This window comes from Scyliorhinus torazame, chromosome 3 (assembly GCF_047496885.1).
Source record: "Scyliorhinus torazame isolate Kashiwa2021f chromosome 3, sScyTor2.1, whole genome shotgun sequence".
Taxonomy (NCBI): Eukaryota; Metazoa; Chordata; class Chondrichthyes; order Carcharhiniformes; family Scyliorhinidae; genus Scyliorhinus; species Scyliorhinus torazame.
This window is the reverse complement of record NC_092709.1, coordinates 200,237,726-200,253,315: the sequence shown is the minus strand read 5'-3', so window position 1 is coordinate 200,253,315 and position 15,590 is coordinate 200,237,726. Positions and strand designations below refer to the sequence as shown.

The window sequence follows — 15,590 nt, the reverse complement described above, 5'->3', positions numbered from 1 at the left end:
CCCTCCCCTGTACTGGGAAGGCAGTCCCGAGGAAGAGCTTCCTCCCCTGTCTGGGAATACAGTCCCGAGGAAGGGCTTCCTCCCCTGTACTGGGAAGGCAGTCCCGAGGAAGAGCTTCCTCCACTGTACTGGGAAGGCAGTCCTGAGGAAGATCTTCCTCCCCTGTCTGGGAATACAGTCCCGAGGAAGGGCTTCCTCCACTGTACTGGGAAGGCAGTCCCGAGGACGAGCTTCCTCCACTGTACTGGGAAGGCAGTCCTGAGGAAGATCTTCCTCCCCTGTCTGGGAATACAGTCCCGAGGAAGGGCTTCCTCCCCTGGACTGGGTAGGTAGTCCCGAGGAAGGGCTTCCTCCCCTGTCTGGGAATACAGTCCCGAGGAAGAGCTTCCTCCCCTGTACTGGGAAGGCAGTCCCGAGGACGAGCTTCCTCCACTGTACTGGGAAGGCAGTCCTGAGGAAGATCTTCCTCCCCTGTCTGGGAATACAGTCCCGAGGAAGGGCTTCCTCCACTGTACTGGGAAGGCAGTCCCGAGGACGAGCTTCCTCCACTGTACTGGGAAGGCAGTCCTGAGGAAGATCTTCCTCCCCTGTCTGGGAATACAGTCCCGAGGAAGGGCTTCCTCCACTGTACTGGGAAGGCAGGCCCAAGGACGAGCTTCCTCCCCTGTCTGGGAAGGCAGTCCCGAGGAAGGGGTTCCTCCCCTGTCTGGGAAGGCAGTCCCGAGGAAGAGCTTCCTCCCCTGTCTGGGAAGGCAGTCCTGAGGAAGACCTTCCTCCCCTGTCTGGGAAGGCAGTCCCGAGGAAGGGGTTCCTCCCCTGTCTGGGAAGGCAGTCCCGAGGAAGAGCTTCCTCCCCTGTCTGGGAAGGCAGTCCTGAGGAAGACCTTCCTCCCCTGTCTGGGAAGGCAATCCCGAGGAATGGTCCGGCTCTGGTCACCACCAAGCCGGGCTGAAGGTCTGTCTCATTTGAAGGGGGCAGATTGAAATGGATGGAGGGGAGGAACATGCCCAAAGTGGACCATGTGGCACCCAGCAGATCACAGCACAGCCGGAAGCTGACTGCAGAAACCCTGGATGTGGAACAAGGGAGCACCCTCCCCGGCCCTGGACCTGTGGCTCCAGGATTAGTCGGCGGACTCACACATCATGGAGCCTGGCACAAATCCTCCTGGTGTCCAGGGACTGATGACTGGGAAATGTGTTGAGATGGACAAATATTACTTGACAGAAGACATTGCATTTATAGAACGCCTCTCGCAGCAACCCAATTCAGCCAATTAAACAGTTTGTTGAAGTCCAGTCACTTTTAATATGTAGGAAAGACTACAGCTAACTTCACACAGGCTGCAATGAAATAACAACCCTTTTGTGGTGTTGACTGAGGGAGTTTCGTAAGGACACCAGGATAATTTCCCTGTCCTTTGAAATAGTTTAAAGTTTTCCATGTCACTACTGGCAACCCTTGCTCATCGAATTCCACAGAATTCCGAGTTTCCCGCTTCTTGTGCTCAGTTTTTTTCCAGGCTGTTCTCTCAACATGAACCTGTTCTCCACGATTCTATCCCCTCCCTTCTCTGCTTGAAGTGCCCAGGCACCTCAATCTCATTCCGTATCCACCGCCACCCTCCCAGCAGGAGCATTTTGTTGGCCTCTGATGTCTGGGAGCCCGTTCCCCATGTGGCTCGTTGTGCATTGCTTATTGGAGTGCTTGATTCTGTGGTATCAAAAGTTGACCTTTTCACCCGAAAACTGTTGATATTTTGATCCAGTTTATGTGCAAAGCTTAAGGTAAACTGCCCTCTGACGTTGTTATGTTGGAAGTGTTATATTACTGTGTTTTTTATCTTGCAAATCCAGATCCTGTTGCTGCATCTGCTAGCTGAATAATATTACTTTGTGTATATTGGAAAGAATGCTGTTTGATGAATAATGAATGATCTTCAAGAAACTAATACACTTAGATTTGATATGACCCTGATTTAGCTTTATCACTTTGTGATATTATCTCAATGACGCGAGACAGCATCAGAACTGACTTCAGAACACACTCACTGTTAAACACTGAACTTTACTCGTTACTTCTTGCCCTCCTCCCAGCTCACCTCCCAGCAGTGATAATACATAGACTGGGGCGGCTTTAACAAGACAATTCTGAGACTTCAGCCCTGTCATGATATCCATATTAACATATCATGGTGCAATCACACACACACACTGATGGACAGGTAGACGGACCAACCAACACACACACAACATCGCAGCCAATCACCAGTGATAGCACACGCACTATAAAACAGGGAAAACCACAGTTCCCGCTCATTCTACCAGGAGATAGCTCAGAGCACAGAGCTCACAGCGTGCCACTCAGACATACACCATGTGCTGAGTGCCTCACTAAGATAGTGCTAGGGCTGGGTCCACAGGTTAGCTGGTGAAGTACGAACCACAGCCAGAAGTTAACAGTTGTTATTGTACAGAATAATAAAACAGAGTTGTACCATCTACAACCATGTTGGTTCGTTTGTGTATCGGTACACCCAACACGACAAGCCCCTTGGCGAAGGGAAGTGCCAACCTCAGAGCAGTAGGCCAATCTGATTTGTCAGCACTGAGTAGTCCCAGCAGCGGGGAAATCCATAAAATCCCTACAGTGCAGAAGGAGGCCATTCAGCCCATCGAGACTGCACCGACGCTCTGAAAGAGCACTTTACCTAGGCACACTCTGCTGCCGTATCCCCCTTAAACCCGTAACCACACCTCACCTGCACACCTCTGGACTGTGAGAGGAAACCAGAGCACCCTGAGGAAACACACGCAGGCACGGGGAGAAAGTGCAAACTCGCACAGATGGTCACCCAAGACGGGAATTGAACCCGGGTCCCTGACGCTGTGAGGCAGCAGTGCTAACCACTGTGCCACCGTGCTGCAGTAGTGGTGGGTAGGGGTCAGGCATTTTTTTGGGGGGGGGGGGGCACAGATCAGGAAATTCATGGGGAACATCTTGCAGGATATGCCTTCATACCCTAGGTTCGGTTTAGCAAGTAAGATACAGAGGAGGGGCGGGGGGGGAAAGATTTTTCTTACCTTTACTATGTTTACTATGCCGGCTGACCTGTGCGACCCACCATTTTCTCTTACCTTGTTTGCTGCTGACAAAAATGGCAAATGCTCGTTTTCAAAGCATTGTTTGGCATCTTTGAATCTGTCTATATATTTGTTTCTGGAACAGACCTCTTCAGTCACCTGAGGAAGGAGCAGTGCTCCGAAAACTAGTGACATCGAAACAAACCTGTTGGACTTTAACCTGGTGTTGTAAGACTTCTTACTGGACAAAATGGAGGAAATGGGGGCAGCATGTGGCACAGTGGATAGCACTGGGACTGCGGCACTGAGGACCCGGATTCGAATCCCGGCCCGGGGTCACTGTCCGTGTGGAGTTTGCACATTCTCCCCATGTCTGCGTGGGTTTCACCCCCACAACCCAAAGATGTGCAGAGTAGGTGAATTGGCCACGCTAAATTGCCCCTTAATTGGAAAAAAAAATAATTTGGTACTCTAAATGTATACAAAATTTTTTTTTTAAATTAAAAAAAAAAAAATGTTATTGGAGGAAATGGTTTTGGGTCCCTTTGGCCCTCGTACAATGGAACCTGTTGCATGAAGGTGAAGCCTTCCGGTGTTGGAAAGTATGGAGAGGACAGATTTCATCTGTCCAAAGCTCTGCATTTTTGTCCTGTAAAGTTTTATCAAATAAAACTCCCCCAAACTTGTAAAAAAAATGAAATGAGTAATGAAATGAAAAAAGTAAAAGTAAAATGACTAAAATAAAATGAATAACCCCACCCCTCCGAACTTGTAAAAAAAAAAATGAATAAAATAAATGAAAAGAAAAATCAATAAAATAAAATGAATAAAACCCCCGAACTTGGACAAAAAATAGCTGTGACCGTTTAAAAAAAAAAGCGGCCGCACTGTGCATGCGTGCCCGATCACCGGTGTGCTGTGCATAGTTTCGCGCATGCGCATCGATGATCTGGTACGCAAGCGCAATGCGGCTGCATTTTGTTTACATGTTCACGGCCATTTTGAAGGCCGCTTGCAGCCGGCGTTATTAGAACCGGCTGCTGTGGCTGTTGCGCGCTGATTTACGCGATCGGGTGCGCCGCGACGGACGGCTCCACGATCCTCCCGACACCCGCCCGCGACCCACCCGCGGGTCACGCCCCCGAGTTTGACAATGCCTGCTGTATGCCATGTGATTATACCAGAAGCAGCAGAGATTTGCCTGTTGGCTATGTGCAGACAAAACGTTGCTATGAGCAGCAAGCAGAGGATTTGTTTTTCATTCGTACTCACATGCATTCAGATCATGATTTATATAATATTCACCAAACTGTTTATCGATAGCTATTGAAGTGTTGTAAAACAAAAGTGTTCAGGATATGAACAAATTTTGTATTTTATTCATTCTTGGAATGTGGCCTTCACTGGTAAAACAGTATTTATTAGGGATGGGTAATATCTCCACCCACATCCCATCAATGAAGAAAAAGCACAATTGCTGCTCACTCAACAACTTGAGGTCATGATTGTAGCCATGATCTCCTTTGCATATGTTACCTGTGTAAATACACATCAGACATGTGTCCAATACAGCAGGTAATTACTGCACGAGTCTGAAATATCTGCAATTGATGTTTCTGAACGATGAGGATGTTTTTACAGGTGAACTTAACTCAGTAACAAACTGAACCTGGAAAAGAATCTATTCCTGTTTTTAAGAGCCCAACGTGTTTATTTTAAAAGGTTAAATATCAAATATCTTGTTTATTTTTAGTTCAGAGAATGAAGATCCTCCTTGTGATTTCTGGAATCTTGCTTGTAGTCCAAGGTAAATACATACAATTCATAACCCACATTGGGAGCGTTAACTGATAATTCTGCTTCTTGTATTTTATAGTAAGAATTCATTAACTGCTTTGGATGATCCATGTCAAACTGTCATTCTCTTTAAATACCTTCTCCTTCAAAAATCTGTTATATTCCTGTCAGTTAAATATTGGATAGAACAAAGTCATTACCTTTGGACCCTGCCAAAACTTCCTTCCCTGCCCACCAATTCCATCCCTTTCCCTGGTTGCTGTGTGGACCAGACAAATCACAGCTTTGCTGTCATATTTGACCATGAGATGAGTTTTAGACCACATAGCTGCTTCAACATTAGGACTGCCTACCTCGACCTTCATAAAAATCCACGTGTCAGCCCTTAGCTGAACTCATCTGCTGCTGAAGCCTTCATCCATACCGTTGTTATCCATAGTCTTATCCATAGTCTCGCAGCCCTCCCTACCCCCACCGGCACCACTTACCAACATCTGTAAACTTGAAGCCATCCAAAAGTCTGCTGCCACTCTCCTTACTCATACCAAGTTCCATTAACCCATCACCTTTGTGTCCTGTACTCCTGAGATGACCATTCCTCCGTTTTAAAATTATATCCCTGTTTTTAGATCCTTTCATTGATTTGTCCCTTCCTACCTCTGTAACCTCCTAAGCCCAGAATCCTCTGATATCTCTCTGCTTATTCAATTCTGGTCTCACGTGCTTCCCGTATTTGAATCGCTCCAACATTGGCAGCTATGCCTTCAGCTGCTCTTAGGCCCTAGGATCTGGAATTCTCCCCCTAAACATCTCTGCCTCGCTATTGCCATCTCCTCCTTTTAAGACGCCCTTACCTCTTTGACCAATATTTGGCTTGGTGTTCCATTTTGCTTAATGATATTCCTGTGAAGAGCCTTGAGACATTTGATTCTGGGCACAGCCTAACCAAAAAAAATGAGTCCGGTCTGGGCAGAAATCTGTCTTCATGCCAATTAAGGTCATGTTTTAACTACCCAGCAGTGCCACTAGGAGCAGTGGGCTCGGCCGAGACTGCACCCAATCCTCAACAACGTTTAGCATTGGAGCCAGATGTAGGGATGTGGTGGTGGATATTGCCAGAGCTAGGCTGGCAGGTCCCAGCCTGGGAGATAAGGAGGCATTGGGTGCTGGGTGGGCAGGGCTAGCAGGGAGGGGATACACGGGGCTGGCTGGAGCTTGTAAAATTACAGCGGAGACAAGGATGGGCTGATTGGTGCTGGAAAAGCTCCAATGGCATTTTATGCACCCCCCAACACACACACAACATACACACTACCTGAAAATCCACCCACCAGGCAGCGAAAATTCTCCCTAGGGTAATTGGTTATTGTATGCTGAGGCAGGGCAGTTCTACACTCAGGAACAGTCTTGACCCCTGTCTAAAGTCCCCATAGCAAATATTCAGCTCATGCAGTTCAGCTGGGAGGGAATGGCCCATGGAGTCCTTAATGTTGACTCCCGAGCCCATGGAGCCTCATGGCGTCAGGTCGCACAAAGACAAGGAAACCCCCTGATGATTGCCATCTTCTGCCCTCCCTCAACTGCTGCATCAGTACTCCTCCATGTTGAATTCCATTTGAAAGAAGCACTTAGGGTAGCAAGGGAGCAGAATGTACCTTGAGTGGGAGACTTCAATATCTTTCACCAAATGATAACCATGTTGGCTGAGTTGTAAAGGACATATCTGCCAGATTAGGATATGGCAGGTGGCAAAAGAAACAATGAGAGAAAAGCGTGCTTGACTTCATCCTCAGGTATTTTACCTGTTGCAGATGCATCAGTCTGAGAAAGTATTGGTGGTGTAGCTACCACTCAGCGAATACAAGGTCACATCTTCACATTGAGGACACCTTCCAACATTTTATGGGACAGATTGAGCAGAATTATGCAGCTCAAAGCGGGGCATTGATGAAGAGCTTTCTGCCATCAACAACTGGAGACTGAATTTGCCACATTAAGTAACCCCATGGTCCAGCATATCCTTCACTTTCTCATGACAATGCAGTCCAGAGATCAAGCCTGGTTCAATGAGGAATGTGGGACAATATGGCAGGAACAACAGCAGCGGTAGCTGCAAATGATGTACCAACCTGCTGAAGCTAAAACACAAGACTATGTGCATGCAAACAGCATGTTATACACAAACCTAAGCATTCCTACAACTATTGGATCACAGAAAAGCTCTTAATTCCTGTTTCATCCAGCCATGTATAGTGGTGGGAAATTAATTCAGCGTCGGCCACGGTTCATTTGGTAAAATTCTCTCCTTTTGAGTCTGAAGGCTGTGAGGTCAAGTCAGATGCCAGTACTTGAACACAAAAATAATCAAGACTGATTCTCCAATACAGTACTGGGGGAGTGCTGCATTGCTGGAGTACTGAGGGAGTGCTGCATTGCTGGAGTACTGAGGGAGTGCTGCATTGCTGGAGTACTGAGGGAGTGCTGCATTGCTGGAATACTGAGGGAGTGCTGCATTGCTGGAATACTGAGGGAGTGCTGCATTGCTGGAGTACAGAGGGAGTGCTGCATTGTTGGAGTACTGAGGGAGTGCTGCATTGCTGGAGTACTGAGGGAGTGCTCCATTGCTGGAGTACAGAGGGAGTGCTGCATTGCTGGAGTACTGAGGGAATGCTATATTGCTGGAGTACAGAGGGAGTGCTGCATTGTTGGTGTACAGATGGAGTGCTGCATTGCTGGAGTACTGAGGAAGTACCACATTGTTGGTGTACAGATGGAGTGCTGCATTGCTGGAGTACTGAGGGAGTGCTGCATTGCTGGAGTACAGAGGGAGTGCTGCATTGCTGGAGTACTGAGGGAGCACTGCATTGCTGGAGTACTGAGAGAGTGCTGCATTGCTGGAGTACAGAGGGAGTGCTGCATTGCTGGAGTACAGAGGGAGTGCTGCATTGCTGGAGTACAGAGGGAGTGCTGCATTGCTGGAGTACAGAGGGAGTGCTGCATTGCTGGAGTACAGAGGGAGTGCTGCATTGCTGGAGTACTGAGGGAGTGCTGCATTGCTGGAGTACTGAGGGAGTGCTGCATTGCTGGAGTACAGAGGGAGTGCTGCATTGTTGGAATACTGAGGGAGTGCTGCATTGCTGGAGCACTGAGGAAGTGCTGCATTGCTGGAGTACTGAGGGAGTGCTGCATTGCTGGAGTACTGAGGGAGTGCTGCATTGCTGGAGTACAGAGGGAGTGCTGCATTGTTGGAATACTGAGGGAGTGCTGCATTGCTGGAGTACAGAGGGAGTGCTCCATTGCTGGAGTACTGAGGAAGCTGGTTTAGCACAGTGGGTTAAATAGCTGGCTTGTAATCTAGAACAACGCCAGCAGCACGGGTTCAATTCCCGTACCGGCCTCCCTGGACAGGCGCTGGAATGTGGTGACTAAGGGCTTTTCACAGTAACTTCATTGAAGCCTACTTGTGACAATAAGTGATTATTATTATTATTAATACGCACTGCATTATTGGTGAACAGATGGAGTGCTGCATTGTTGGAATACTGAGGGAGTGCTGTACTGTTGGAGAACTGGGGGAGTGCTGCATTGCTGGAGGACTGAGGGAGCACTACATTGTTGGTGTACAGATGGAGCGCTGCATTGTTGGAGTACTGAGGGAGCGTTGCATTGCTGGAATACTGAGGGAATGCTGCATTGCTGGAGTACTGAGGGAGTGCTGCATTGCTGGAGTACTAAGGGAGTGCTGCATTGCTGAAGTACTGAGGAAGTGCTGCATTGCTGGAGTACTGAGGAAGTGCTGCATTGCTGGAGTACTGAGGGAGTGCTGCATTGCTGAAGTACAGAGGGAGTGCTGCATTGCTGTAGTGCTGAGGGAGTGCTGCATTGTTGGAGTACAGATGGAGTGCTGCAAGACCCCACCCTGAGAAACTCCACAGAAATATCCTGGGGCTGAAATGATTGACTTTCAACAACCTCAACCATCTTCCACAAAAGGTCATCTCGACTCGAAACGTTAGCCCTTTTCTCTCCTTACAGATGCTGCCAGACCTGCTGAGATTTTCCAGCATTTTATCTTTTGGTTTCAAATTCCAGCATCCGCAGTTATTCCTTTTATCAACCATCTTCCATTGTGATAGGAATCACTCAAACTAATGGGGAGTTTTCCTCCTGCTTGACATTGACTTCAATTTTGCTGCAGCTCCTTGATGCTGCACCTACTCAAATGCTGCCTTGATAGGTGAGGTGAGAGTGACTGCCCTTGACATCAAGGCAGCATTTGACCCAGCGTGGCATCAAGGATCACGAGAAAATGGAGTGTGAGGTTATATCATCAAGATGCTAAATGTCTTTTGGAATAATTAGACATCAGTAATGAATTGTTCATTGTTCCTGTAGTCTAGGAAGGTCAGTGTTCAAGCTGTTCCTGTTGTGGCACAGAATGAGAGTTCAATGGTGTCAGAGGACTGCAGGATTACAAATCTTATAGCCCTGTGGGAGAGGTAAAGACACAGCAACTGCTGGACACTCAGCCTAACATCTGTGATAGGAAACACTTAGAAATAATCATCTGGGACAAAGTTAACTGGCATTTGGAAAATGTGAGTTAATAAATGAATGGCAGCAAGGATTTGTTGGTGGTAAGTCATGTTTGACAATCCTGATTGATTTATTTGCTGAAGTAATGGAGAGGGTGGCTGTCCTATGTGTTTCAAAAGGTGGTTGATGAAGTACATACAACACACTAGACTTTGTAGCAAAATTAACACCAATGGAATTGAAGGGGCAGTGGCATATAACATTTGTTAAGGAATGGAAAATAGAGTATAGTGGTGAATGGTGTTTTTTCAAACTGGAGGGAAACACATAATGGTGCCTCCCTGGAGTTGGTAGGAACATGTTTTGATATATATTAATTACCTAGAGAGATTGGAGTATACAGGGCAAAAACAAAAAGATGTGATGATGTATTCTGGTAGGAAGATTGAGGAGAGGCAATATAGTAAACATTGCAATTTTAAAGGTATTGCAGGAACACAGGAGCTTGGGGTATACATGCACAAACCTACAAAGATTAGGATCTGGATTGCATTGCCTAATGAGCCGGTTAAGCAGATTTAATAAGAACATTCAAAAAGAATTTTGATAAATACACAAAGGGGAAAAAGTTGCAAGACAGTGGGGAAGGGCAGGGAAATGAGACTAACTGTTCAAAGTGCTGACACAAGCATGGTGGACTGAATGGCCTCCTGTTGTGCTGTATCATTCTATGATTGTAATAGTCATCTGTCCTCCCACATTTCTCACAGGCTGCCCACCGATCATTAAACATTCTGAATGGACGACACGGGCTTCTAGTTGCACCCAGAGTCTGTCGACCTCTCTTAAATATGCTGTGATTCACCATACTGATGGCAATCCCTGCTTCAACATATCTGCGTGTAAGAGGCAACTGCAGAATATCCAGCATTACCATATGGACAAACGTGGCTGGTGCGATATTGGCTATAAGTAAGTCTCTGTGAGGAAAGCCTCAACTTTGTTTCCTTTTATCATTCCAGAAAATGTCAATGCTTCACAGCTTAATTTTATTGCAATAACTTGGGATGGCCTTTATTTGTTAGATTTGCAATAATTGTCCCAATGAACATCTAAGCTTTGATTTGGAAATACAGGACTATCAGTGAGATGGTACAGGAACATCTGTTCTGCTTGTGGGGAAGACAAGTTTCAATAAATGTATGGAAGCAAACCCCTTTCCTCAATTTCCAGATGTGCCAGCTCATTGAAAACATGGACAGTGAGGCAGGCTTTACTTGTAATTGTGTGGGATGTACAATTGGGTCAAGCAACAGCTCTTAAAGGTTGCTGCTTGTCATTACAAGGAAACAATAGCTCTTTTTGTAATAAACCCTGACTGTATAAGGATTTTCAATGAGTATTTTAATAGTAGATGGGCTAAAGTTGGTGAGTGTGATATGACAATAGGCAGTCTTTTTGTTGGAGGGGCTAAAGGATGAAAGGCTCAACAGAGTCGATGGTGATCAGGCAGAGGATTCATTGGGGCAGCATGGAGCACAATGGAAGTGTTCAAAGCTGTACTTAAGAACATAAGAACATAAGAACTAGGAACAGGAGTAGGCCATCTGGCCCCTCGAGCCTGCTCCGCCATTTAATGAGATCATGGCTGATCTTTGTGGACTCAGCTCCACTCTCCGGCCCATATACCATATCCCCGAATCCCTTTATTCTTTAGAAAGGTATCTATCTTTTTCTTAAAAACGTTTAAAGAAGGAGCCTCAACTGCTTCACTGGGCAAGGAATTCCAGAGATTCACAACCCTTTGGGTGAAGAAGTTCCTCCTACACTCCGCCCTAAATCTACTTCCCCTTATTTTGAGGCTATGCCCCCTAGTTCTGCTTTCCCCGACCAGTGGAAACAACCTGCCCGTATCTATCCTATCTATTCCCTTCATAATTTTATATGTTTCAATAAGATCCCCCCGCATCCTTCTAAACTCCAATGAGTACAGTCCCAGTCTACTCAACCTCTCGTCATAATCTAATCCCCTCAACTCTGGGATCAACCTAGTGAATCTCCTCTGCACTCCCTCCAGTGCCAATATGTCCTTTCTCAGGTAAGGAGACCAAAACTGAACACAATACTCCAGATGCGGCCTCACCAACACCCTATACAATTGCAGCATTACCTCCCTAGTCTTGAACTCCATCCCTCTAGCAACGAAAGACAAAACTCGATTAGTCTTCTTAATCACCTGTTGCACCTGCACACCAACTTTTTGCGACTCGTGCACCAGCACACCCAGGTCCCTCTGCACAGCAGCATGTTTTAACATCTTACTGTTTAAATAATAATCCATTCTGCTGTTATTCCTCCCAAAATGGATAGCCTCACACTTGGCAACATTGAATTCCATCTGCCAGACCCTAGCCCATTCACCTAACCTATCCAAATCCTTCTGCAGACTTCCGGTATCCTCTGCACTTTTTGCTTTACCTCTCATCTTAGTGTCATCTGCAAAATTTGACACATTGCACTTGGGCCCCAACTCCAAATCGTCTATGTAAATTGTGAACAACTGCTGGCCCAACACTGATCCTTGAGGGATCCCACTAGTTACAGGTTGCCAACCAGAGAAACACCCATTTATCCCCACTCTCTGCTTTCTGTTAGTTAACCAATCCTCTACCCATGCTACCACTTTACCCTCAATGCCATGCATCTTTAGTTTATGCAGCAACCTTTTGTGTGGCACCTTGTCAAAAGCTTTCTGGAAATCCAGATATACCACATCTATTGGCTCCCCGTTATCTACTGCACTGGTAACATCCTCAAAAAATTCTACCAAATTAGTCAGACACGACCTATCCTTTGTGAACCCATGCTGCGTCTGCCCAATGGGACAATTTCCCTCCAGGTGCCCCGCTATTTCCTCCTTAATAATAGATTCCAGCATTTTCTCTACAACCGAAGTTAAGCTTACCGGCCTATAATTACCCGCTTTCTACCGACCTCCTTTTTTAAACAGTGGTGTCACATTTGCTACTTTCCAATCCTCTGGGACCACCCCAGAGTCTAGTGAATTTTGATAAATTATCACTAGTGCGTTTACAATTTCCTTAGCCATCTCTTTTAACACTCTGGGATGCATCCCATCAGGGCCAGGAGACTTGTCTACCTTTAGCCCCATTAGCTTGCCCAATACTGCCTCCTTAGTGATTACAATCATCTCAAGGTCCTCACCTATCATATCTTTATTTCCATAAGTCACTGGCATGTTATTTGTGTCCTCCACTGTGAAGACTGACCCAAAAAACCTGTTCAGCTCCTCAGCCATTTCCCCATCTCCTATTATTAAATCTCCCTTCTCATCTTCCAAAGGACCAATATTTACCTTAGCCACTCTTTTTTGTCTTATATATTTGTAGAAGCTTTTACTATCTGCTTTTATGTTCTGAGCCAGTTTACTTTCATAGTCTACCTTACTCTTCTTTATAGCTTTTTTAGTAGCTTTCTGTTGACCCCTAAAGACTTCCCAGTCCTCTAGTCTCCCACTAATTTTTGCCACTTTGTATGTTTTTTCCTTCAATTTGATACTCTCCCTCACCTCCTTAGATATCCACGGTTGATTTTTCCCCTTTCTACCGTCTTTCTTTTTTGTCGGTATGAACCTTTTCTGAACACTGTGAAAGATCGCTCGGAAGGTTCTCCACTGTTCCTCAACTGCTTCACCATGAAGTCTTTGCTCCCAGTCTACCTTAGCTAGTTCTTCTCTCATCCCATTGTAATCGCCTTTGTTTAAGCACAAAACACTAGTGTTTGATTTTACCTTGTCATCCTCCAACTGTATTTTAAATTCCACCATATTGTGGTCGCTCCTTCCAAGAGGATCCCGAACTATGAGATCATTAATCAATCCTGCCTCATTACACAGGACCAGATCTAGGACCGCTTGTTCCCTTGTAGGTTCCATTACATACTGTTCTAGGAAATTATCCCGGGCACATTCTATAAACTCCTCCTCAAGGCTGCCTTTACCAACCTGGTTAAACCAATCGATATGCAGATTAAAATCTCCCATGATAACTGCTGTACCATTTCTACATGCATCCGTTATTTCTTTGCTTATTGCCTGCCCTACCATCCTGTTACTATTTGGTGGCCTTTTCGCCTTACTATTCCTGATTTCCACCCAAATTGATTCAACCTTGTCCTCCATAGCACCAATATCATCCCTTACTATTGCTCGGATGCCATCCTTAAACAACAAAGCGACACCACCGCCCTTACCATCCATTCTATCCTTTCGTATAGTCTGATACCCTTGGATATTTAACTCCCAGTCGTGACCATCTTTTAACCATGTTTCATGATTGGTGTGCTAAATATAATGCAACACATTCAACTAATACATATTTAAATGTAAAAGAACTATAGAGTTACAAAAGCTAATTAGAGAACTTAATGTTAAATTTACAAAATCAAAGATGGTTACATACTGTTTAAACATCACAAGTTAAACTGCTGTTGTGTCTGTAACATATAACTCAGACTCACAGCTGATCTCTAGCTATTACCCGCACTTAGTGAAGGAGGCTGGCCAGGTTACGAACACTCAATGTGGATATCTTCTCTGGGCTTCAAAACCTACCCTCAAAAGAGTCCCTTCTTCTTGCGATAGTTGTGCCTGGGGGACTCTCAGTTTTTCGCTGAAGATCTGCTCCGATGTTCCTTCCTTTGTACGGGTCTACTAGCACTGAGTCATGGGTATAGGCCCACAACTAGCCTGAGTTCTATTGTCCCATCCAGAGAAAACAGGATACTCCTGTTCATCCAGGGTGATTAAATCATGGTCCTCTGAAACACTCTCGCCTGTCCAGCTATTAGCTCATTATGATGGCTTCTTTTTCTGTCCTTCGTCTTGTTGCAAAGTTTATCACCTGTGCCTGGAAATTTGTTACAAGTTCATAGCATGGTCTTATTCTTTTGTGTAAACGTGTGTGGCTAATCACAAAGTCCATGTAGCAATAACAGGTTTATCTGTTGACTTCCGTGCTCTTGCAGACAGCCAGTATTAATTCAGCTAGGGCCTTGTGGTGATCTTTGTGAGGGGTTTCCAGGATGGAAGGCGTAGTAATCACAAAGATACACAAAGCTCTTTTGAAGAACTAAACTAATTTTATTAACACTACTAAATTTGAGTTCGACACTTATTCTGAATAGCAAACATACATGTAAAAATCAAACTACATTCACTAACACTATCTCTATCTCCTATTATAACTATTATATCTTAACTAACTCTGCAATACACTGAATCTTATCTTTGTCATAATCTCCTCCCCTAGCTTAAGAGCCAGTGCAATTTATAGTACTGTCCCTTAGCTCCCTCTAGTGACTAGGCTTAACATAACATTAACTCGTCACATGCTGTACATTTGTATCATGTCACATCCCCCTTTTTTGAGAAAAATATTGTCTATACATTTTCTTGTTTACAGTATTATACAGCATGTCAACAATGATAGAACTAATGTTAGATTTACAGATTCAATCTATTTGGAGGTTTCCTACATATTGCAGACCTTCTTAATGTTACAACAGTGTTATATGAATTATCTGGTACATTTGACAATATAGCTTTTGGAAAGTAATTTGTAGGAAATATGAGTTGTTGACTCATGGTAGGTAATTCTGTGAATGTAACAGGCTGTTTGAGTTTCAAGAGGTCTCTTGTTTCTACAAAAAATCTTTCCAGATTCTGTTCTGATCACGTATGATCTTGGTGTGAGTTCATTGAGTACCTTTGCAATGTCCATCCATCCACCTTCAGGATTATGAATGTGTACAATATCACCTTCTATGAGTGTAGATAGTGGTTTGGAGTTTTTATCCTAATACTTCTTTTGCTTACACTTCAGTTGCTGCATTTTTTATGCACGACTTGTTCATCTTTGTTTGTAACTATTAGAGTAGGTAACGTAGTACGTATTCTTTGTCCGATCAATAGTTGTGCTGGAGAAAGCCCTGATGACAATGGTGTAGCCCTGTATGCTAAACAGTGCTAAGTCAAAGTTCTTCCTGTCCTCCATAGCTTTTTTGAGAAGCTGCTTCACAATTCCCACCATTTTCTAAGCTTTCCCGTTTGCCTGCGGGTATTGTGGGCTAGAAGTTACATGTGTGAAGTTATAG

The 15,590-nt window shown here is 45.1% G+C and overlaps 1 protein-coding gene across 1 annotated transcript in view; it reads left to right on the top strand.

Annotated features, from left to right (window-relative positions):
- The window catches only part of LOC140408889 (peptidoglycan recognition protein 1-like), a 42,044-nt gene that overhangs the window by 14,510 nt on the left and 11,944 nt on the right, over positions 1–15,590 (top strand). Inside the window, exons 3-4 of the mRNA XM_072496729.1 lie at positions 4,837–4,890; positions 10,187–10,388. Coding sequence (XP_072352830.1) covers positions 4,837–4,890; positions 10,187–10,388 — 256 coding nt within the window. The remainder of the gene's footprint in view (positions 1–4,836; positions 4,891–10,186; positions 10,389–15,590) is intronic.